This window comes from Rhinolophus ferrumequinum, chromosome X (genome assembly GCF_004115265.2).
Source record: "Rhinolophus ferrumequinum isolate MPI-CBG mRhiFer1 chromosome X, mRhiFer1_v1.p, whole genome shotgun sequence".
NCBI classification, from domain to species: domain Eukaryota; kingdom Metazoa; phylum Chordata; class Mammalia; order Chiroptera; family Rhinolophidae; genus Rhinolophus; species Rhinolophus ferrumequinum.
Window position 1 is genome coordinate 44138285 of NC_046284.1, and position 23794 is coordinate 44162078.

At 38.3% G+C, this 23794-nt stretch overlaps 1 protein-coding gene across 1 annotated transcript in view; it reads left to right on the plus strand.

The window, feature by feature from the left end:
• The first annotated feature begins 3430 nt into the window (after nt 1–3430).
• The window catches only part of AMMECR1 (AMMECR nuclear protein 1), a 131985-nt gene continuing 111621 nt past the window's right edge, over nt 3431–23794 (plus strand). Inside the window, exon 1 of the mRNA XM_033116049.1 lies at nt 3431–4064. Within this exon, the coding sequence (XP_032971940.1) occupies nt 3592–4064 (473 nt within the window). The 5' untranslated portion in view covers nt 3431–3591. The remainder of the gene's footprint in view (nt 4065–23794) is intronic.

Sequence of the window (23794 nt, forward strand, 5' to 3'; positions counted from 1 at the left end):
TAATCTGCATACCCTTTTTCAAGTAGCTTTTTGGGGTTTGTTTGTTTGTTTGTTTGTTTACAATTTTAGACAAAGCATTAGACAAGAATTAGTTCATAGCAATTTACAGGCTGATGCAGACACAGAAATGTTTACGGTTTGAATGTGCTTTGTTAACGAAGAGAGTATGGCCTATTTACTTTTTTTATTTCAAAGAAACGTGGAATCTTTAGCTACCAGCTTGACAGTCAGTTACAAAAAGCAGAAGGCACCTTAATGTTTCTTCTGGAGTGTATTATCACTGTACTCCAGAATCAACAGTGGTAGAAACACATGTGCTCTATCATAATCTGACCTTTGCACTTCAAGTCAAAAGAATCCTGAGCAAAGTCAATTTTCCCATCCAGTGTGCACTTTGTGGAGATGAGGGAAAAAAACAATCAAACAGAAAAAAATCCTTTTTCACAGAATTCGATCTGTGGATTTCATTTTTGTTTGAATGAAATATGTTTATTTCTATGCCGTGAGTTTGCAAGAAAAGAAGGTCAGGAGAGGCATTTCTCAAAGGCTAAAAGCAGTCATTACCACCACCACTACTGGCCAGGGGATTTGCAAAGCATTTTGAGGCACAAAGTTAGTATAGGAGATGAGCCAGACTCGGGAGAAGTTAACCCAAAGAAAAGGGTTAGCGCATCCCCTCTCCCTTTAGCCAGCACGTACAACAAAGTACTTCAGGTAGTACCTCCTAGGGGTGAGGTAATGATATATTTTCTGTAGTGTTCATGTTTGGGTTTGCCTATTTCCTTCATGATTGTAAGGTTTGGAATTGGAATTTAAAATCCTTGGGGAAAAGCTATTTTCGTAATTCAGCTGGGATCTCCTTGTCTTAGGGTTTCCCATTGCATCAGTCACTTAGCCTGGTACCATAGCCATGATAGTGCTTTGTCTTTTAGATAAAATGCAGGACTAAGGACATGACTACTGGTGCTTATTAAAGATTCCTTGCTATTTTCACAAGAGTAGGGGCGTTAGACTTTTGTCTCCTGGCCAAATTCTAAATCAGGAGATTACATTCTGTTTTCCTAAATTCCCTTAGCAGAAGCAGCTATCCATGGTATCGTACTTTGCTTCCTGTGCTAAACTCTAGTGTGATGTCATTAAAGGGCACTGGTTTTCTACCCTAGAAGTGTTCACTTCTTAGTGGAGTGGTGATTAAATTGGTACCTATTATCTGTGACATTGTATTCTATCCAGTTTCAGACAAATTAAAAGATAGGCTCTGATAGTTAAGGATGAAGTATAAAACAAAACAAAACACCCTAACAATATACCAGTTATTGTGGAACATTTAAAAAACCAATCTTATTCTTCTGCAACATAGACCAAAAAATGCAATGCTTCTTTTTAAAAATGTATTAAATTCATTGGGGTGACATTGGTTAGTAAAATTACATATATATATATATATATATATATATATATATATATATATGTTTCAAGTGTACATTTCTATAATATATTATTTCAACATTTATCTGTAATGCTTTTTTTTTACTCCACTAATAAATTAATTGTTATTTGCCTCAAATAGGATAGTTCTAATGGTAACGATGAGGTCTGAGAGGATGAGATCACATAACAAACCAGTTAACCTATCTCTTTTGTCTTTAGGTTGCAACTCACCATTCTAACAGTTGCTCTATGTCATAAAATCTTTTTTAAAAGAGAGTCTTAATCTTTTCTTGGTAATGTGTTTTAGTTTTTCCAATCTTTCCATAAAAACTAAGTTCTTATTTTGTTTAACCTCTGTCACCCCTACTGTATTTTAATGTCACAATCTTCTATCCATCACTAACTTTGCTGTCATGTATTGGTATTGAGAGGCAGTTTAGCACAATGACATGGCTTTTGGAATCAGACATGCCTACATTCAAATCCTGGCTCTGTCACTTTCTAGGTGTGTGATGTTGGGCAACTTGCTTCTAAGGTTCAATTTCTGCATCTGTAAGTGAGCACCCTCAGAGGGTTACTGTGAAGATCAAATGAGATAATATATCATTTTGAGGGGCTATGGGACAAGGTAAGGTATGGTACTCGGTACCCAAAAAGTGCTCAATAAATAGTAGCTATTTATTTGATTATGTACACAGATCTGACTTAATTCATAAACTCTTTGAGAGTGGGAAACATACTTCCTGGATGTCAACATAAGTACAGTATTGTGCACATAGTATGGCACAGAGGCTCAATATTTATTGAATGAATAGACTTTGGTTTTTCCTAAGAGGAGTGAGCAGCCCTCAGCTGTTTGCAAGATTCCACACATTTAGTTCAAAAGAGACAAAATCAATCACTCCTTTTATGTCTCCAAATATGAAGATACTTCACTTTGTCTAGGTGTTTTGGCATGGCGTAGACACAATGCAAATTACTTATACTCTCTGTTTCTATCAGGTTCATTTCTATGAATTTTAACATTTGATTGTCTCAGGTGCCCAGAATAGGAGTGACTCAGTCATACGCCTCTTCATCCATCCAACCATTCTCTGATTGAGAAATTTTTAAAATAAATATTAAGAACTGTCTAATAATACACCTGAACAAAATCTTTCAACTTGTGACTAAGTACACTACCTTCCCTATTTACCTGTAAGAACTGTGCTAATTGCTTTGTTCCCAAGACAAACGCGCGCGCGCGCACCCCCCCCCAAAAAAAAACATAAGCCACCATAGCAAGTTCCAAAGCACAGTTAACGTCTTTGAACTAGTGAGATGTTGGTTAGGAGTTTACTTCTTGCTTTTACTTCTTGCTCTTCACGGGGCAAGGAGGGAAAGTTGGGGAACAAGTAATGGATATATAGATTAAACTGGGCTTGAATGTTTGTCCATAAGGAAAGAGTACTGCTCTTTTACCATAATCTGGGGGAAAGCCTAGTGCGTGCTTAGATTGGTATTAAAGCCACGGCCCTGTGGTCATTTCCCCGATGCTTTGTACAGACTTCATAGGGGCGTTCTCAGGTGTGGAGCCCGAGCACCTGCTTGCTCACACTCTGGCAGTTCAGAAACCAGCGTATTTGAGGCCGGTGGCTCAAGTTCCATGGAACTCGGCTCAAGTGTCACTAACACTATGTGCAGCGCCGGTCATCGAGCTGTGCTTTGGGACTTGGATACTTACTTCGGAGTTTCTTCTCCTTCGCTTTCCCCCCACCCCACCACCCCACACACACTAGTTTCCCTTTCCTTTCTGTCTCCCCGGGCGTGCCCACCTCCTCCCTCCGCTCCCACTCTCCGCTTTCTCATTCTCCTTCCTTTCCACTGGGCTTCCCATCTTTTACCCTCGGCGGGCCGCAGACCTGAGGCTGCGGCTCGGAGGAGACGCGAGGCCGGCGGGACAGGCGCAAGGGGCAGAGCCGCGAAAACGTGGGGCGCGCGCCGAGGCAGGGGTGCGCGCGCGGCCGCCGAGTGGCCAGGCCGCCGGGCGGAGAGCGGCGCGCACGCGCCCCGCGAGCCCTTGGCGCGCCCCCGGCGGCCGGGGCCGCAGCGTGCTCGCCCCCGCCGCCAGCTCGCCTCACTTATGGGTCGGAAGCGCTGCGTGGGGGAGCGTGTTCCAAGATGGCGGCGGGTTGCTGCGGGGTGAAGAAGCAGAAACTGTCCAGTTCGCCCCCCTCTGGCTCGGGTGGCGGTGGTGGCGCCTCCTCCTCCTCCCACTGCAGCGGAGAGAGCCAGTGCCGAGCCGGCGAGCTGGGACTAGGAGGCGCCGGTACGCGGCTTAACGGGCTGGGAGGTCTCACCGGAGGAGGTAGCGGCAGCGGCTGTACCCTGTCCCCCCCCCAGGGCTGCGGCGGCGGAGGCGGCGGGGGGATTTCCCTGTCGCCACCTCCGAGCTGCGGAGTGGGGACCCTACTTTCCACCCCGGCCGCCGCCACCTCTTCCTCGCCCTCCTCATCGTCCGCTGCCTCCTCATCTCCCGGCTCCCGGAAGATGGTGGTGTCAGCGGAGATGTGCTGCTTTTGCTTCGATGTGCTCTACTGTCACCTGTACGGATACCAGCAGCCCCGGACCCCCCGGTTCACCAACGAGCCCTAGTGAGTACCGTGCCCTCTGCCTTCCTCTCCCTCGCGCTCAGGATGGAGCTCAGAGTTGAGGCAAAGTACGAGTCCGCCTCCCCGCCAGCGGCTGCCCCTGCTCCTCTCGCTGTTTCGTCCCCGGAGCCACTCCACCTAAGTCAGGGCACCCCGCGCTTTCTGCCTTCCGAGGCAAGCACCTCACACTTGAAGCAGGGTGCTGCTGCAAGAGATGGCTCTCTGGCCCCCAGAGGTGTTCGCTTTCTCTTTGCGATAAGTTCGGGGAGTTTTGACCCTTTCCTTCTCTTTCTCCACCCCGCTTCCTCACCGCCCGGGTTTTGGAGACCCGAATTACTCAAGGTGTTGACCTCTCCTCACTTTGCTTTCCAATACCCCCCGGTGAAAGCCCAGCCAGTATTCCCGCCTTGCACACGAAGAGTTACTGTGCCCTTGCGGGGGAGTGGGAATAGCAACTATCTAACTTCTGTTCTGCTAGTGATGGAACGTACTTAGCTCTGGAGCTTATGAGGTTACCTGTCTTTTTCGTTTGGGTTTCCTTGTGTCCTGGGAAGGGAGGAGGTTTTGTAATAATGTATTTTCTCTTATTACCTATTTGTATGCGAACAAACCCATTAAAATGTGTTTCCAGTGAAGCGCAAGGCCGGCTCTCTCATATTTGAGGAGACTTTTTTTTTTTTCATTCCACCGTCTGGGTAATAGCTCATTCAAAGAGAGCTGTCCCCATAGAGCCACTGTCAGTTTGTACATTAAGCATGCATTCACTTTTGTGTCGATTTCACTTTTAAGAACTCTGTGTTAGGCTTGACGGTTTCAGAAATAGTTAATCTCAACAGTGTGTAGGAATTTTTATGGTTTCCTTTGGTTTTGTACTTTTAGTTATTTCACCCGTCAAGTGTGTGGTTGAACTTGTTTAAAATAGCACTGTTACAGCTAAAAGTCAGGTTAATTCTGATCCCTGACCATTTGGATGTGTGGGACATGGGGCATATGGTTTTGTGTTTCAATGTGTAAACGTAGTGTAAATTGACTTTTTGAGTTAAATGCTAGACAGAATGTAAAACCCAAGGAATGTCAGAATAACAAAGAACACAATTGTTTTTGTTATGAGTACTTAGCATCAACAAGATAAGTAATAGAGAGAAATTTATACTGAAAAGCATCAACCCCTTTGCTAGCTAAGAAAAGTGCCCCTTTTCCCCATATCATAAATACCAGAATTGATGTTCTTTATAAACTGCTTCTTTTCACTTTGTGAAATTAGGGGATTATACTACTACTGGATAAGTATAAACACTTCTGCCTAGACTAAAAATATTAAATTAATATGTAAAGTGGAAATTGCAATAAAGTGTCCTGGAAATTGTAATTTTGTATGGTTTGTTTTCTTTAGCTTTGACACTTTAAACGTATTTAATTTTGTGTGGCTCTTCTGGGGTCTGTGCATTTTCTTTCAGACTTGATTAATCTTTGGGCATTGGTTCATAAGAAATGCATGAAAGGTCATCCAGACTGACACTTTGTCAAATAAATATCTTTATAAATTTCATAGTTTTAATTTAGGAGCTTAAATCCTAAACCCACACCTTTACTTAGCCAATTTGTGTTTGTTTGTTTGTTTGTGGTTGTTGTTAAGAAGTAAAATTCATTTGAAAAGACTGCCATGTAAAAAAAAAATCTATGAAATATTTATTAACGTGAGTCACTTATTTGTGACTTTTCTGCTTCTCTTGGATGTCTGATGTATTAAAAGCCAGTCCTGGGATGTCATACATAGGTTGGCTCTGCAAAGTCATGGAACTGCAAAATTCACTCTTGTTTAGTTATGAGTTTGGCAAAGGCTGTTTTACTATTCACGCTCCATTGCTCCAAAGCATATGAGAACACACTTTCAGGAGGTGCTATTTTCACACATTTTAAAGTGATTTTGGGTTAACTGAATGACTATAACAAGAATTTTAAAAAGGAAAGTGAGCTTGACCAGATTGTATAGAAAATGCTTTTGAAAATGTCATGTAGCAGTGGCTACTTTGAACACTTAATTGAGGTTTTGTTTCTGTTCTAATACCCCATCCACTGGATTTCCTTTTCATGGAATTAAACAAATAAAATAAGACACACTTTGACCACTGTGGATATGTTGAAATGATGGTGGAAGAATAATAACTACTATCATTTAGCAGGCCTTGAATGTGTCATGTATTCTACAAAACAACTAATTTAGAAAAGACATTGAACATGACCAAGGGGAGAATGAAAGTTCACTTAAGTGGAAAAAGGACTGCATCTTATTTTTATTTATCTTAACATCATTTTTGAGGTGTACTGTGGAAAATTCAGGAAAATTTCTTAAAAGCGTTGTTTGATTATGGAACTGAAATAACTAACTACTTGACAGTGCCTTGGTAACCACTACGCATTTTCTCTCTGTTTTACATATTTAATAGCATTGTGTACTTATTAGTGTGGCTTTGTGCTGAGGGCTAGAAGACATAAATAGACATACTGCTTTTTTCCCCCTCAGAGTTATTAGTATCGTATCATGAGCAGTGGTGTTTCAGGTCCTATCTCTGTCCACCAGAAGATGTGCTTTCAACAGTTTCAGATGCTCATGTGTAAAAGCACACCATTTTTATCCCTTCCCAGGACCTTTCTGTCAAAATGTCTGTAACTGGTAAAATCTGCCTTTTATTAGTTTAGAAGTCCTAGATTCATCAGTTACCCTTCCACTCTGAAAGATTATTAGAAACTTCCAGGTTTCTAATAACCTGTTTCAGGTTTTTTTGGGGGGTGGAGTGGGGAGGGTTATGTCAATATGTGAACAAGCTGAATGGATACAAATTCTTAATGGGTGCTGCTTTCGTGGAGCACCTATTGTGTTTCCCCGAAAATAAGACCTAGCTGGACCATCAGCTCTAATGCGTCTTTTGGAGCAAAAATTAATATAAGACCCGGTCTTATTTTACTATAAGACGCGGTATTACATTATATTGTATTATATTATATTTTTATATTATATTTTATAAGACCCGGTCTTATATTAATTTTTGCTCCCAAAGATGCATTAGAGATGATGGTCCAGCTAGATCTTATTTTCGGGGAAACACGGTACCTCCTTGTAAAGGAGCTAGGGCTTGGAAACTTAATGGAAGACAGGTAACATTTGTGTTCAGAGTTAGGAATGTATTACTAAATCCTTGTCTCAGCTGTACCAGCACATTTGCCCACAGAAATAAGGTTCAAGACATGATAAAAAACATGACTTTAGGTGCATTTTACTATTCCAAGTCAGAGCTCTTAGATTTATATGTGGGAACCCAGATAGCTGTGTTACAGGAAACCTTTTACTACTACTTATGAAGGTATCTACTGTGCCAGGTGTTGAGCCAGTTAGACTGCAGAGCAGTTGTTCTCAACTTTGGCTGCACTTCGAATCACTGGGGGAATTTTGAAAATATGGATGCCTGGGTCCCAACCCCAGAGATTGATTTAATTGGACTTTGATAGGGCCTGGGCATCAGGATTATTAAAAGGTCCCCAGGTGATTTTAACGTGCAGCTGAAGTGGAATGCTGGTTGTATTCAACTAGGCCTGTCTCTCCTGAGGTCTGGATTAATTTGGTCTGGGGTGGTGCCTGGGAACCTGAATTTTAGGAGCACCCTGGGTAATTTTGTTAAACAACTGGTTTGGGAAACACTTGCATTGTGGTCTGCAGAAGACATCACGTGGGAATGTGTTTAAAATGGAGGCTCTCAGGCCCCACCTCAGACCTGCTGAGTTAGAATCTGCTTTACAACAAGCTCCCTAGGTGATTCTTATGCACACTGAAGCTTGAGGAGGCGTGGTTCTTGAACTTTAAATAAAAGTACTACATCCTAATCTCCTGTAGTGCTTGTTAAAGCACAAATTGCTGGGCCTCATTCCCAGAGTTTGTGATTCAGCTGGTCTAGGGTGGGCCAGTGAATTTGCATTTGTAACAAGTTCCCTGGTGATGCTGCGGCTACAGTTCTCAGGATCACACGTTGAGACCCACTGGGTTAGAGACTAGTGAGGACCTGAGTAAGTCCTTTAGCCGCTGTCAGGGAATGGCAGTGTTCCCTGCCAGTTTCCAGGATAAAACTTCCTGCTTCCATGTCACTATGCTTTATCATGTTCTTTCTAATTTAGCACCAGGGAGATTGAATGCTGCCTTGATCACAAGAGTCCGAGGTCTTGGGATGTTTTGGGGTCGGGGGCGAGAGTAACTCTTGTAAACCTGTGGTGTGATTTTAGGTCTTTTTTCAGAAATTGTTAAATGTGAGGAGCACATTTTAGGAGTTAAAAACACAAATATGATATCTTAAAGTGAGTTGTATTGATTTTAATAAATAAAGCCCCCTTCTGTTCCCATAAAAAAATGCTTTGATGATTAGTTTTCTAAATAATATGTTGTGATAAGATTTTAAAAGCTTTACTTACACTTATGCTTGCTGGATTGCATTTTAAGAATTTCCCTTACAACAAAGAACTATAAAAGGATCGGGCTAAGGCACTGGGTTTGTTCAGTCTTATATTTTGAATGCTGTGTTGCATGTCATATCCCATGAACTTTTAATTTTAATCTTCTTACTACCTTTGAAGTTAATGCAATGTTACATTTTGTGTAGACACATAAAAGATACTTTACTATTAAGCATCAATAAATGTGGTTTTCCATTGCAATAAATAAAATGTACTTTTAAAAAATCCACTCCTGGACATGCAGATTTTAAGAGACTGATAAAGTGTTTGAACAGCACACTGTTTTTCAGCATGCTTGGGAGGAATTGGGTTGTGTTAGGAGGTGAGGCAGACACTTTGTTTATCCAGAACAGTAACAATCCTATCGCATGTAAGTTCAAAAAGATAATTTGATAATGCAGCTCAGGTCAAAGTGATATTAAATCAGCATTTTAAACAAGCTATTATATTTCTATTAAGTCTTTTTTGATAAAGAGTGATCCGAATAGCTGGAAGGTGTATCTGTATTGTAGATGGTGCTACTAGGCCATTACAGATTTCCTTATCCATGCTAGCATAATCGCCATGATGTCTAGTTTTTTTCCCTTAAAATACTGAAAAACTGTTGACAAATTTTTAAGGTACTATGTGAGTTGTTTTTCAACAATGTTGATTTCCAATGGAAGGCAGTCTGATGTCCTATCTTCCTGATTGAAAAAAAAAGCAGGCATGCCCCCCAGTTGTCAGGTGTGCTGTAAAAACTGTCAGTGACTGGAATGGAAGAATGTGGAAATACAAATTACAAAATTATTTTTATATCCGTGCATAAAGGTGTATGTAGGACAATATATATTTAATTAAAAAGAAAAACTTGATGCTTATTTTACCTTCTCCCCCCGTATGGCCAAAGGGAATGATAATCTATCTCAAATTTTTTTGCTTATAAATTGTGTTTGTGCTGTGTTCAGGTCCCAATTAGTGGGAAGCAACTAAGAAGGAATTTCTGCTGTGATCTCTCATTCCAATGGGAAGAAAGACCACTACTGAGAAAGTGAAAAACGCTCTGTTAGGCCATGCATGAGTTGTTTCTCAGAAACACACACTAACATTCACATTGTTGACGTTTTAAAAACTGTACACTTTTTGAAATTGTGTTTGTGTTAAAACACTATAACTTACTACTGCAGTGGATTATAATTTTGAAGTCAGTTGTGCTTCCCATTTATAGACCATTTCACTTTTTGAAAATGTACATGTGTGAAATACTGAAACTTGTGCAATGAGATTAGTCAGAGTTCCCTATTTCAATAGGCATTATTCTGTTCTCTCATTGTCACACATGCTTGCCTGTTTTAAAGCACCACAATGACCAGAGCTTTTACATTTAAGTTTTCTTAAATAGTCTTTTTTTCCGAACTTGTGTAATAATGTCTCTTTTTGATACTGTTCTGAATCAATTAAGCTAAGTAAGTGAGGACCAGCAGTAAAAGCCAGGGGCTGCCAAGAATGGACCGTCAGTGTGTAAGCTATCTTTCCACATGGTCATTGGGTAGTTGCTCAGAGGACACTGGAGACAGTGTGGGAAGTCAGTGGTTGCGTAGGTGGGAAGAGTAGATTACCAACAGTAAACTTATTTAGAGTTGAGCTTCTGTAGTTACAGTGCTGCTCAGAGAAAAAATGAGCCACAAGCTTATATAGTAAAAAGAAAAGAGCTCAAAGGAAGAAGTATGGTGTAATAATATAGTTGGTTGGGTGGAGCATATTTTATGTTGGGTCCAACTCTAAGTAGTATCTTTTCTATCAAGTGTGAGTGTATTTTTGACAGCTCTTAATGTATCATACTTTCAAACTTGCTCAACCTTAAAAAAATGTTAGTGTTGAATAGCTAAGTGGAAATTATATGTCTCTGGTGAAAAAAAACACACCCTGTTATTTATTTATTTATTTATTTATTTATAGCATATACATTATGCTGAGTTCCGTGTTGGAAACCAAGAACTAGAAGAACTAGTTCTATGCTCACAGAGTTTACAGTCATGCTCAAGATATGATACAAATATCAAAGTCACTTAAAATGCTTATAAAGCAGTATATACAGGATTGTAGATGAGTTAGGTACATGAAAAATATTGTACATAAGCATGGTAATGACATAGAATAAAGGAGTGGTCTGGAAGAAGGCTTTGGGGAGAGGATAACTTTTAAGCCAAGTTTTTAAATATAAAGGTACAGAGATTATTGGTGAAGAGTCTATATACCAGTAGCTCTTGAAGTCTTACGTGGTTGTTCTCAAACCAGTTGCTGTCACCACCACACCCCTTGCCACAGTATTTGGGGATTCCCAGCAGCTGTCTTTATTCAGCAAATTGCACTCACAGCATTCTCCATACCACTCTCATTGCTCTGGTCTCTAAGATCATAAAACTTCAAGGAAATTAAAATAGCCATTTGTCTTGGGAACCCTTTGGGAAGGCTGCGTAAGAGATTTTGGCTCTGATTTTTGTTTCTTGTATTACGAAGACAACAGTATTTGCAGAAGAGTCCTCTAGAATGTAAGATGGATTGGAAGGAGGGCAGTAGGAAAACTGGCATTGAAAAAGTGAGTAAGCCGCCCCCAGGGCAGAGTTTGTGAATATAGGAACATTGCAGAATCAAGAAGTGGAAGAAGTTATCAGCATATGTAGGGACTCACACTCCAGGGCCAGGTTTCACGTAGGAGTGGAAAGATTGCAGCTCACCTGTTTTTTGCTTCCATCATTGACTTTTCTTTTCTTGGCTCTGTGCCTAGCTATTCTTGTGCTCAGAAAAAGTTTGTTCAACAGCTCTGTTGGAATGGCTATGAAATTCGATCACAAGTGAAAGAAACTCCCCTCCCCCGCTTTACCTATTCCCAACTGTATGTAATTTGAAAGAAAGGAGAAGACATGTTGGTTTATAGAATCTGGATCAAGTATAAAGATAGCTGAGATAGCTTTTGGGCGAGGACTGGAAATTAGGTGATTGCATGTGAGTAAAGAGGCTTTGCAGAAAAAAAAAATCTGTTGAATTCCTATTGCTCAGGAAGGTGAAAGGTAGAGGCTTTAAACATAATGCAGAGTTTATAAGCTTGAGGAACCAGAAGGATGGTGGTGCCACTAAAAAACATGGAGGACGGGGTGGAGGAGTGGGAAGAAACAAATAGCTGGTCAGGTGAAAGCAGGTTTTTTGTGTATTTCAAGTGTTGGAAGTTATCGAATGTCATTTCTTTCTTAATTAGCAGAACTACAGAGCAGCAGCAGAGCTATTGCTATGATTTAGTTGGTCTCTTGGGATCTCTCCAGTATCCTGCCCCCTTCCTCAACTGTGACTTTGAACTGCTCAGATGGGTAGAGATCAGTGCTCGTTTTAAGGTCTGTATTGCTAGTAAAGATACCTGACAGAATGTTGGGTTTCCCTAATGTAGGTTTATATATTTTCGCAGTCTTCAGGCTTATCAATTTGTAAAGCAGTCAGTGATTCTTATGTTTTCTTTTGTATATATCATAGCACAGCCTTCAGCAAAATGGAGCCTAGTGGAGGATCATCTCAGGAACTTGCAGTTTCAGACCTTAGATTAAAGGAAATTTCTGAAGGATTGAAAGTACTGTCTGGTACTAGATTGTAGGTTCCCTGTCCTCAAGCATCAAAAGTAAAGAATCAAACTGTCTGTTTTGCAGCTTTGCTCGACAATGAAGGATGGATGTTATCATAGATAGGATCAGTCATATTGCTGTATGATCTTTTCGATCTTCAGTGGATGGGCAAATGTGAAAAATTTGGTTGAGTCCAGGCCTACTAATATTAGTTATTTAAATAAGGTCTGTGATATTCTTGATGATTCTTGCCTTTCCCCTATCTGTTTCGTTTTACAGATAATCCACACTGTGACCCAAAGCCACATGCAGTGCTGGGAGAGCATAGTTGACTGTATTATGCAATATCCTGCCAGAAGATGCTGACCAGCTCTCTAGTAATGGAAAGTAGTGAGATTGACTGAATAGCCTATATAGCTTGCCTTGCCATTCCATATACTTTTTGTAAGCCTATGACACACAGTTCTAGTAACATACCTTATACTGAGATCTTGGATTGCTGCAAGGTGGTAACACCAGATTCTCTGCTTTGCTTCAGGCATTAGTGGATCTTTGAGTCCTTCTTATAGAATGGAATCTATGAAAAACTGGTTTTGGTGCTGCCGGCCTAGAGTTGCCACAGCACTGTGTCTGCCTCAAAGAAATGCTTATGTGCCAGCCATATCGTGCTTTTTTGTGATTATTATTGCTTATGTAGCCTAACAGCTATGTGGTTGACTATAGGTGTTTTGGGGTACAAATAAGTTAGATAGCTGGTAAAACTTGGACCTCAGTACATACCTCATTGTAATAACACAAATACCCTTTGTATGCTGATTTTGAACAACTGTGAGGTAAGTGTTTAGATGATGGGTGCTTTTTTTGCACCTTTTTTATATGGTAAGTGGAAGATGGTGTTGGTGATTTATTCACTAGAGAAGAATGTCATGAAGTCTTCTGGCCTTTTTTCCATGTTAGAGTACTGCTCTCAGTGAGTTTCATGAAGTTCCCGTAATTAAAACAAACCCTCAGTCACTCTGCTTCTTTTGCATTATAAACAAAAAACTTGCCCCTCGCTTGGCCAGGTACTTGATTTCGTATAATAGCACTTTGATGTTAGGAGTAGGTGCCTGTCAGTCAGTGGTTGAAATTTTTTGTTCAGTTCATGGATCCATCTACCCCACACTCTTGTCAGTTCAAAAAACCCTCATAAGAACATTGGGAATGATACTGCTTCTATGTCTCTGACACTAATGAGGTGATAGGTAGTTTGTGGTGTATTTCACTCCACAAACTCCTCTAACTATTGCCCTGTTTGGCAAGTTGTTTTCCAGAAATCTACCCTTTTATACTGAAAGCATTGGCTCTGTGGAAAAAGAGTCACACAGGGCAGGCGCCAGGATTAGAGAGCACGTGGGAATCAGGGAGAGAGAAAAATGTGATTGTAGTCAAGTGAGGGGAAGCCTGGATTCAGGGCAGAAAAAGGAGGCAGTGTATGATCTGGAGCAGGAGTGCTCCAAGAGGCATATTTTACATTATACAGACCTAGATGTCCCTTATTTAGAACCAGTGGTCATGGCAGTCTTGTTTAAAAAATACTCCTATCAGAAACAGATGCACAGCATGAAATTTAATAATGTAAGAGGACTCCCATATGGGTGTCCTATTTCCGAGAGGTCATGTTGAAAATCATTCCTATTGTGTCCTCAGAATGACACATCTAGGTAAGTTTGGGAGCTTTGGGACAAGTAGCTTAAGTATACCCCAGATGGATAAATGTAGCCACTCTCTGGTCATTATCCTTTTTTTCATTCTTTTTTTGACTTGTATATGAACATAGTTATAAATCCTCAGGTATTCAGATGTATCTTATTTTTAGGCCTGCATATGTAGGTATTAATCACCTCTAATTAGATGTATGAACTTTCCTTTATATAGCTTTCTCACAGTTAGTCTACATAACAAAGATTATGGAACAGATAATACTAAAGGATAGACCCAGCTATAATTTCTGATTGTAGAATATAGTCAGAGGAATGCATTCTGCCGAGTATACTCATCTCTCTGTGCCTTGTCACCAGTGTTCCTTAATAGGAGCTACTATGGTCAATCAGATTTGGAAATTACCTTCTTACTGATAACTGTTGTATCAGTCATTTTTAGTTAATCAGTTTCTCTTTAATTTAGATATGTGCTGCTTTTAGCAAATTTATTTTTATTGTGGTAAAAAATAATGAGACCTACCCTCTTAACATTTTTTTTTACATGTACAGTTCTGTTAACTATAAGCGCCATGTTTAGCTTATTTTTAAAGGGATGCAATAGTGGCTCTACCTAAAGCAACTATATTTTCATAGGAACTTTGGGGATCTTTTAAAAATTAATCTTGCAAACATGTATTAGAGATGCACAAAGCCTATTTATAAGAGAGCTTTGAGGTTTATGTATTTATGTAGGCTTTGAGGTATTTGTTTTTCCAAATGCATTAAAAATTATGTATAAACTAGATTAAAAGCATCAGAGTCAGAAATAACCATTTAAAAGACTTTCAAACTCGTAGAATCTCAGTATTTAACCTGGCCATTATCATCTATTAGTGTACTTAATACCAACTACCTGTATTTGAAAAGAACTTGATTTTCTAGCTTTCCTTTTAAGTTGTCATTCTTACCCTCTGTTGTTTAGAGCTTTCTAATGAATTTGCTGATAATAATATAAGGAGACATCTTTGGCAGGTAGGAACTTTGCCCTTGTTCACCTGCTTTTAAAGGTGGAAGGACCAAGGCATTAGAGAAGAACATTAATTCTGACAGTAGAACCTGATATTTCTGAGGAAATGTGTTTTCTAGAGAGATGGAGAATTGGAAGATACCTTACCTGATGGGATGTTTATAAGTAAGGCCTTTAGGTCCATTTGTGCATATATAAACCACTTTAGTTAAGCACTTCTTGAAATTGCTTCTTATGGGGTATACATGTGTCTCTGTGACAAGCTCATATCTAACTGTGGTAGTGACACTTGTGAAATGATAGATAGGATCAAGTCATAGGTCTTGAAAGTTGTTTATTTGCCCAACATTGTCTATACAACCACTGTGAGATTCTTTATCATTAGCAAAGGTGCAGACATCTTTTAATATTATCACTGAATTGTGATGTATTAATTTGGATTTTGGAGCAGTTTCTGGCATCTTCCATTTAGAGATGGCTTTGTAGTTCTGAAGAGGAAAGTAGAATTTCCACCATGATTATCCCTTTGCTTATACTCGTAGACATTTAAAAGTGAGTATTTGTTCAAGCTTCAAGATTTATTGGCCAGCATTATCTTAAGACTGTATTTTACATCAAAATCTATCTCTTATTCTAGGCTAGCACTGCTCTTCATATTATGGTAAACTCTAATATTTCAGTTTAACAGGTAACATAGCTTTTGTGGGGAACATTGTGCTCAGCTCCCTTTTGGGTGTGGGTGAGAGGTGTATAAAACAGGCATAAGCTATGCTGCTTGCCCTTAAAAAGCTTGCAGTCATATTGAGGAGACAAGATTCATGAAACAAAGAATAAAATCACATATGATTTAATGGCTGAAGGAGTGATGGAGACAATGAGGTCTATAGGAGTTTGAATGGACAAAGACTAACTTGGGTTGGAATTATACAAGTGAGCTTCATGGACAAAAGAGGCTTTGGGCTGGGTAGACCTTTCACAGATGAATAAAGCATTCTAGACAGGGAAGCAACTTAAACACACAGAGGTCAAAAAGGAGCATTATACAGTAGTCAGTGGTTACCAATCAAAGGTAAGTTGAATGGGGGCGGGGTGGTCCTAGCAAAAAAGGGGACCTGTCAGGAGACTTGCTGTAAATTCAGGCATTGGGAAAGGTCTGCCAGTTGACAATTTTAAACTATTAATGGCCTGTGAATTGCCTCTTTCTTGGTAAAGTTTCTCTTTTGTCCAGTTAATTATGCCTCAGCAGTTCCTTTAAGGTCATGAAGTGTGGATAAGAGACTGGGAAATAACACAAGCAGGAGTCTGCCATGTAGACAAAGTGCTTTCGTTCATCAATAGGCATTCAGCATTAAGTCAGTTAGATTAACACTGGTTACATCACCCTTTGCCTGAGTGCCTTCTATGCTTAGTGCTCTTTTAGTCTTATAAATTTCAATGTATAAAACACGAAGTTGGGAAAATTGAGTAGCTACAAAGATTATGTAATTTTAAAATAAAACTACCCTAATTATTACAGAATTAAATGGCTTTAAAACACTTTTTTCTTCCTAAATTAATGAAAAAATTTACTTGTGTGTTGCAAATGTAACCCACATAAGGTAGGTACTGGGAATTACAATAATTACCGGTTTCCCCGAAAATAAGACCTAACTGGAAAATAAGCCCTAGCATGGTTTTTCAGGGTGACATCCCCTGAACATAAGCCCTAATGCGTCTTTTGGAGCAAAAATTAATATAAGACTGGGTCTTATTTTCGGGGCAACACGGTATACAAGGATTGTGTACTAATTATTGAATGATGGCACTTATTAAATTAGCTTAAACATAGATTAGTCGAAGGGGTGTGTTCCTTATGGTTCTTAACATGGCCTATTCAAGATCACTACAACTATAAGATGCACACTAAGCAAAATCTTTAAAGGTTTTATAGTATTATTTAGAAACAAAATTCTAAAATAGTTTCCTGAATTAGAATAGCATATTTTGATTTTATGTTGAACAATTACCCTTTGAAGAAAAAAGGAAAATTCTCAGTATTTGTGGATTTATCTTTAATTATATTAAGACGTAAGTTTAGAACCCAAAAATTCTTTTTCAGAGATCACTGTTTCAGAGATCATTTTTATTTTATTTTAGTAGCTCTCTTTTTATTCTCCAGAATATGTTTCAGAATATAAGGAAATGGTTTCCTAACTATGAGGCTAGTGTACTCAGTCAGGAAGTGAAAACTAACATCAGCACAGTGCTCATCCAGTGTTTTCTATGTAGTCAGTTTATGTTTATAAGTAAATGAGCTCTCCCTCATATCATAGCCTTGAATTATGATTACTCTGTCATTTGAATTATATATAATAACAGTAATGTGAAGAAATACCAGATGTTAAAAGCAAATGGCGGTAATGAAATATTTTTGAACCAAAGTTTTTGAAGAAGAAAAGGATTTTGAGCTATGGAGATCATCAGAGACCCCTGCCCCATAATAGGGTAGGAGACCCAATGGAGTCCAGGGGTTCTCAGGACATACCACACAAAGATCCCTGGTCACTCTTCAATACATTTAAACTCTTTATTAAACAAAGATGAATGCCCTCATCAGGGGATGGAGAGGTAATTTGCTTATACATAGTTGAACCCTTTAGAGGCCAATTTCGTTTTTCACAACCTTCAAACAATAGGCATGTTAAAATAGGCAGTGGCCTCTATAGTGTTGAGTACAACTGAGGAGAAAAAGTCAGTGGTTTTCCGTTTTGGCTGTGGCAAGAGACAAGTAAATCCCAATTTAAAGGGGAAAAAATGAGTGTGGGTCCAAAGGGTCCTGGTTCCTGTCTTCGTTAGGCTGCTCTTAGGACCTTTGCTATGTTTATTTCAGTTCATTCTAGAGAAATTCAGGTCAGGTTTTACAGAAGAGGAGCATTTTAGTCTTGGTGCTTTCTTTCACTTTCATGAAGAGTTATAATTATTCACCATCCCATAATAACCATTGATTAAACCTTTACTAACTTAAATAATTTGCACCAGCCCAGCAGGGCCACTAGTGCTTTCCTATTCTCAGAATTGTTGTATATTAATGTATTTGAATACTTTTGACTCCTAACCTCTCCCACCCCAAAATTGAAGTGTAAATCTAGGAAGATGCTTCTATTTGCCTTTCTCAATATAATTTCTCTCTGGAGCTTTGTCATTTTTTCAGAGCAGCAGTCTTGAATATCTAAAGGCTTAGTAGCAACTGCATTATATAATTTTTACCCGTTAAATTTTAGCAGTGTTTACCCACTTTCCGTTATCTAGAAAGTTATTTACTGGTCCTGCTAGTTTTCCAATTTGGGGAGGTGGTGAAGGGATGGGGCAGAGAGGTTGTACATTTATGACTTCCAGGTTTTTTCAAATAATGGATTTGAATATCTAAAGGAGTGTATAAACACTGCTTAACGGGACTGATTTTGAATTCGGGGCAGTACTAGATCGTAAAGATTCCTAGAAGTTTTTCAAAGGAGGTTTCAAAGCAGAGAATAAGTGTGATATTCCACTGTGCTCCTTCCTGTGCCTTACCTGGAAGTGGGTATCTTTTTCTCTATAACTGACACCATAAGATCTGTGTGGATTTATTCGATATTGTTTGTTATTTGGGGACTAACCTGGCTATATGTAGCTGGGTAAAAACATGTGTTTATCGTTCTTGAGGAGGTATGGCATGAGCTTTAAGCACCTGCTTATCTTTTACTCTGATTCTATTCCTGTGAGGGATTCGAGTGCTTATAAGGCCATTTGGTACTATTTATTTATTCTTTTTTCTTCTCTTTTGTTTTAAATGATAAGTTCCCATATGTTTAGATAAATGCTTCTTTCTTTCCTGATATTTCTCCAGTCAGGAGTTTTTAATCTATGGCCTAACAATGGATTTTAGGCATTTGGCAAACACACTGAATAGCCTACATTTGGTGAACAAAAGGAATACCTTTATTTGTTTTTATGGAAATTCTTGATGTGTCTGTTCTCACATTAATATAATTTAGGTGAAGAAAAACAGATTTGAAGAAGCCTGACCCAAGGGATTATAAATTATCCTGAAAGCACAAACAATATTTTAGCATGTAATTTCCCTCATAAAATGTTTTATTGAAGACTTATGTCATAGATCTGAGTCAAAGCTGAATTCAACATATTATTCTTTAACTTATTCAAAATTAATATCTTCTGGCTAAGAACCAACACTGCTTTACGACCCTTAAACCATTTCCTTATATTAATCACTAGTGGTGAACATTTATTTGGGGAGGCCATTTTTTTTTTCAAAAACAATTTTAGCACTTTGTGAGTTCTTGCTTAGTTTACAATGCAAAGAAAACGTCCAAGCATAGTCAATGATAGGATAGACTTACTAACTTAGCAACTCATTTACACGTACTAGCCATTACACAAGATTCAAATTCTTCAAATTAATGTCTCAGCAAAATGAAAAATTGTTTAATCAAGGAATTTAATAGCTGCTCATAAATTCCTGAAATTGCAGATTTTAAATCCATGAATTCTAAAAATACATAGTAGTGAAAACTTACCATGTTGTATACTTTTATTGCATGCCCATGCTGTTTTTAAAAAATACATATGGAATAGAACAGTGAAACTCTGAATGAATAATAGTATAAATATCACTGAGACTACTATTGTTGATTTTATGAGTGATTTCCTCTATATTAAGGATCTGCTCAATTTAAATTGGTTTTCTGAGAAAAAGATCTTAATGATATTGCAATCACTCTTACAGTATCTTAAACGTTAAGTCAGTGATTCTCAACATTTTTCTTCCAGCAACATGACACTATGCCCTGCAGCATGACCCCCAAACTCAGGGAATTCTAGGTGCTGCTTTAAGAGGGGCAAGGCAGTTATATGGAAATCATTATGTGTTCATTCTCATTCTCTTCCCCCCACACACAAATGCATAAGCAGGTTTTCATATCACACCTACAAGGACCCCCAGAGCTCTCCAAATGAAAGACCACTTATAATATGTTTGACATCTCATAATTTAGTATTAAGATAATATCAAACTTTTTCATAACTTGTAATTTGGTTTGGCAGCATTGTAAAGAACAATTAATAGTGTGTGATAAAATAGTAAATATTCTATTATAACGTTGTTTTAATGTTTATGATTCTTTATTAAAGTCAAGACTTAGAGCTTATAATCACCATCTTCCTCATTTCATCTAAGAAATATTTTGAAACCTTTCCTTAGTAACCTTTCCTCTGTTACCAAACAAAATGCTATGCCTTCAGTCCCACCATGACTGGGATAAGTCATACTCTCTCATGTTGTTTTATTTAAAATTAAAATATGTGCATCTTTAAAAAGGAGCAATATTTTTAAAACATTTGAAATGCAGCCAAATGTTGATAACAATAAATGGTATTGAATCTGTTATCAGAAAACAGATTTATTTCCTTGTAGTCACCAAAGGTACAATGGAATGTAAATCTAGGGTGATCATATTTTCTCTTTAATAATTTTAAGAATACTTCAACCTAACAATTTATGTGTAGATATCACCAGGGATCCGACATATTTTGCTGAGCAATTTTAGAACTGAAGTCTACGGTCTTTTTAGAAGACACCAGTTCCAGAATGATTTTCAGACTCAAAGCAGGGGTTTCCAGAATATTGGAGTAAGGACGTCAGAAAATCTACTCCTCTATAAAAGCAACACAAACACTGGAAAATATTTTCAACTTTTTCAGAATTCTGGAAATTAACCAAAGGCTTTCAACAACCCGAAGAACACTTATTCATTAATAACAACTGATTTTCGGTAAGAACTGTGAGCTTTGTTGTGTTTTAACTTGCCACAATCGTATCTGCCTTTTCCTAGTTCCACAAGGAAACCAGCAACCTTGCAACCACAGTAGCTATGAAAACCAGCAGCCACTGGAGGGGTCGAGCTCCCCAAATATCTCTATCCTCAGAGAATCCTCACTGTTTGACCTGTTTGGCAGTTCCCTGGAAAGACCCCATTCACAAGGCTTGTCTTTATTTGATCTTAGTCATCCTTGCTCAGTGGAAAAGCCTTATCTTCAGGACATTTGTTCAGTCGGTTAACATCTACCTGAGGTAGTGATACCAGGAGAGACAAAGAAGAGACTGCCCCCAAAAAAACTTAAAAAGAGGGTATTAGGATGAGATAGGGGGGCTTTAAAAAAGCTCCAAGATAACCCTGGGTATCTAGAAGTCCATACACATGTGCTGAGCTGTGTGCATGCCCGGGAAAGACCTGAGAAGGCACTACTTGCTCACCTCTGCCTGACCGTGAGAACCCGTGGAAGGAAATGAGGGCTAAGATAGAGTTGTAACCTGGTGGAGCATTGAAGGCATGCCCCAACACACATACACAGAGGGTCCCTTGGCAAAGGGTGAAAAATCTATTGGTTAAAGACATTTTAGAAAATTTCTGTCCAATCATTAGCTGACCCCTAAGCTAGCTGAGTATACTTCAAGTGGCCACACATGACAGGGAATACAGACTTTACAGAATTAGTCCAGGAAAGTCACTGAACAAACAATAACAACAACAACAAACCTTGAGGAGGGATCTGATTTCCAAATCTATTATGTTATACTATTTAAAATCTCGTTTTCAACAACAAAAAAAATACAGTCAAAGAAAAGGTAAGTATGACGCACATACAGGGAAATGAGTAGTTAATAGAAACTGTGCCTGAGAAAGCCCAGATGTTGTGCTTGCCAGACAAAACTTTAAATGAGCTATTATAAATAATTCAAAGCAAATCATGTCTAAAGAATTAAAGGAAAACATGTGAATGTCTCACCAAATAAAGAATATCAGTAAAGAGATAGAAATGATTTAAAAAAACAAATTGCAAATCTGGAGTTGAAAATTTCAGTAACTGAAATTGGTATTAATCTGAACTAATTTTTTTAGGTTAAGATGCTAATTACAACTCCCAGGGCAACCATTAAGAAAATGGCTCAAACTAGAGTGAAGAATTGGTAGTTAGCTTTAGAAATCTCAGTGCTTTGGCATGCGGGTTAGATTCTGGGACTGGGACTGTATATTATTTTTAAAGTTGTTTTATTTGACAGTTTCATATGCTGTAAACAGGCACAAGTATATTGCATACATAGAATATTTTTGGCACTTTCTAGATAAACCGTAATAAAATAACTAAAAAACGTTCATAATCATCAATTCTCAGAACATTCTCATCAATTGAGTTTGTTCTTACTCTAGTTTATAAGATGAGAAAACTATACCAAAGAGAATTTAAGTTTTGCCTGTTTCTCCTTAGTATGATTCCTAACATTGTAAGAGTTGCAACACTCAAGCTTTTTATAACATACCCCTCCTCTCTCCTAAAAGAGCTTAATGGCACATATTTAGTTTTTGATATTAAAATTAATATGTTTAAGAATTTTATGACACCACTCAAGGAACTTAAGATGGTTAAAAATCTCTCTCTGAGCTTGCTTGCATCTCTTCCATAACTAACTCCAAGAGACCTTCAGTCTGATGTGCCGTATCTGTCACAAAATGTGTATACCTATGGCACAGAGAATTGTTTTTAGCTCAGGTGGAGTCTCTTAAGAGACTGCTGAAAAAATTTTTTCTGAAATAAGTATGACACATCAGTAAAAGTTGAATCATTTTTATAAATATTTCTGAATTTTAGACGTGAGTTATCTGTGAATGTGCAGATTAGATGCATCCTTGAAAAAGTTAATTCAAATAAATCTTTCTTAAAAATTTAATTGAAAAATTTTTAAAAATTAAAAAAAATTGTGGGAGATTCAAAGATAGATAAGATGTGGTTCCTGCTCTCATCGAGGCTTACTATTAAGGACAAGTGTGAAGGGTTGTAATATGAAATAAGGTTGCCTTTTATATTAATGCTTACTTTAGCATAACGAAGAAGAAATATAATAGAGTTTTAGTATGACTTAACCTTTTGGAACTTATGTAACCTTACCTAATGAAGTACAGAATAGACTAACAAAGTTCTAGATAATAAATTCCATTATAACTTACATTATAATATTGGTGATTCCATTCTAACTTACATTATAATATTGGTGATTCGTTCTTATGGGGAGAAAATCAGCTCTAGTTTTGACTTGCTTTCAGTTATGTTTATTTGAGGAAGAAGTAATGTGGCAGACAAAATGATTAAAAGCACTGAACAGTTTTGAATGGATCTCGAACCAGCTGCAGGTAGCACGAAACAGGGACTGCACTGCTTCTGGGGGTTGGGTGTCAGGATCAGGGATGTCCAGCAGACAAAGCAGGATTCCTTGTAAGAAGGAAGCTATTGAATTGGTGCTCTCAGAAGGGACTACCATCTTCTCTCTCCCCCCTACGTATTTTAGCGTTTGTTTACCAAGATTAAAGAGGTGTAGCTTAGCAATTTTGTGGTACTGTTTCAGCTTTGAAGCAGGCTGTACATGGTTGAGGAAGAAAGGATGCACTTTGAGTATATGAAGAATGTGCTGGTTTCACCTCCATCAATTCAGAGCAAAGGATGAGTCTTGTTAATTATGATAGCATAATTTCTTTTTGGAATATACTTGTAAAAGTATTTTATTTGCCCTCACAATAAACCCACTTTATTTTAAGCAAATCAGTTATTATAAATGATATTTTTAAAGTTATTTAATTTTTAATTTATGAAATGTTAATTAAATGAAATATCTTCAAAGATGATTGACTGAGATATTAATTACTGTGGGAATAATGAGATAGAAAAGGCTTTCCTGCCCTTGAGAAGTTTACATTTTAGTAAGAGAGCTAAGTTATGCACTGAGATAACTAACATGAATAAGTAAGTGCCGTATAGAGGGACAAATAAAACTTATACAAGTTAGGGGGTGATGAGCATGGATGGGAGATTATAGCTAAGATGACCGAAGAGTCATCTGGTTCA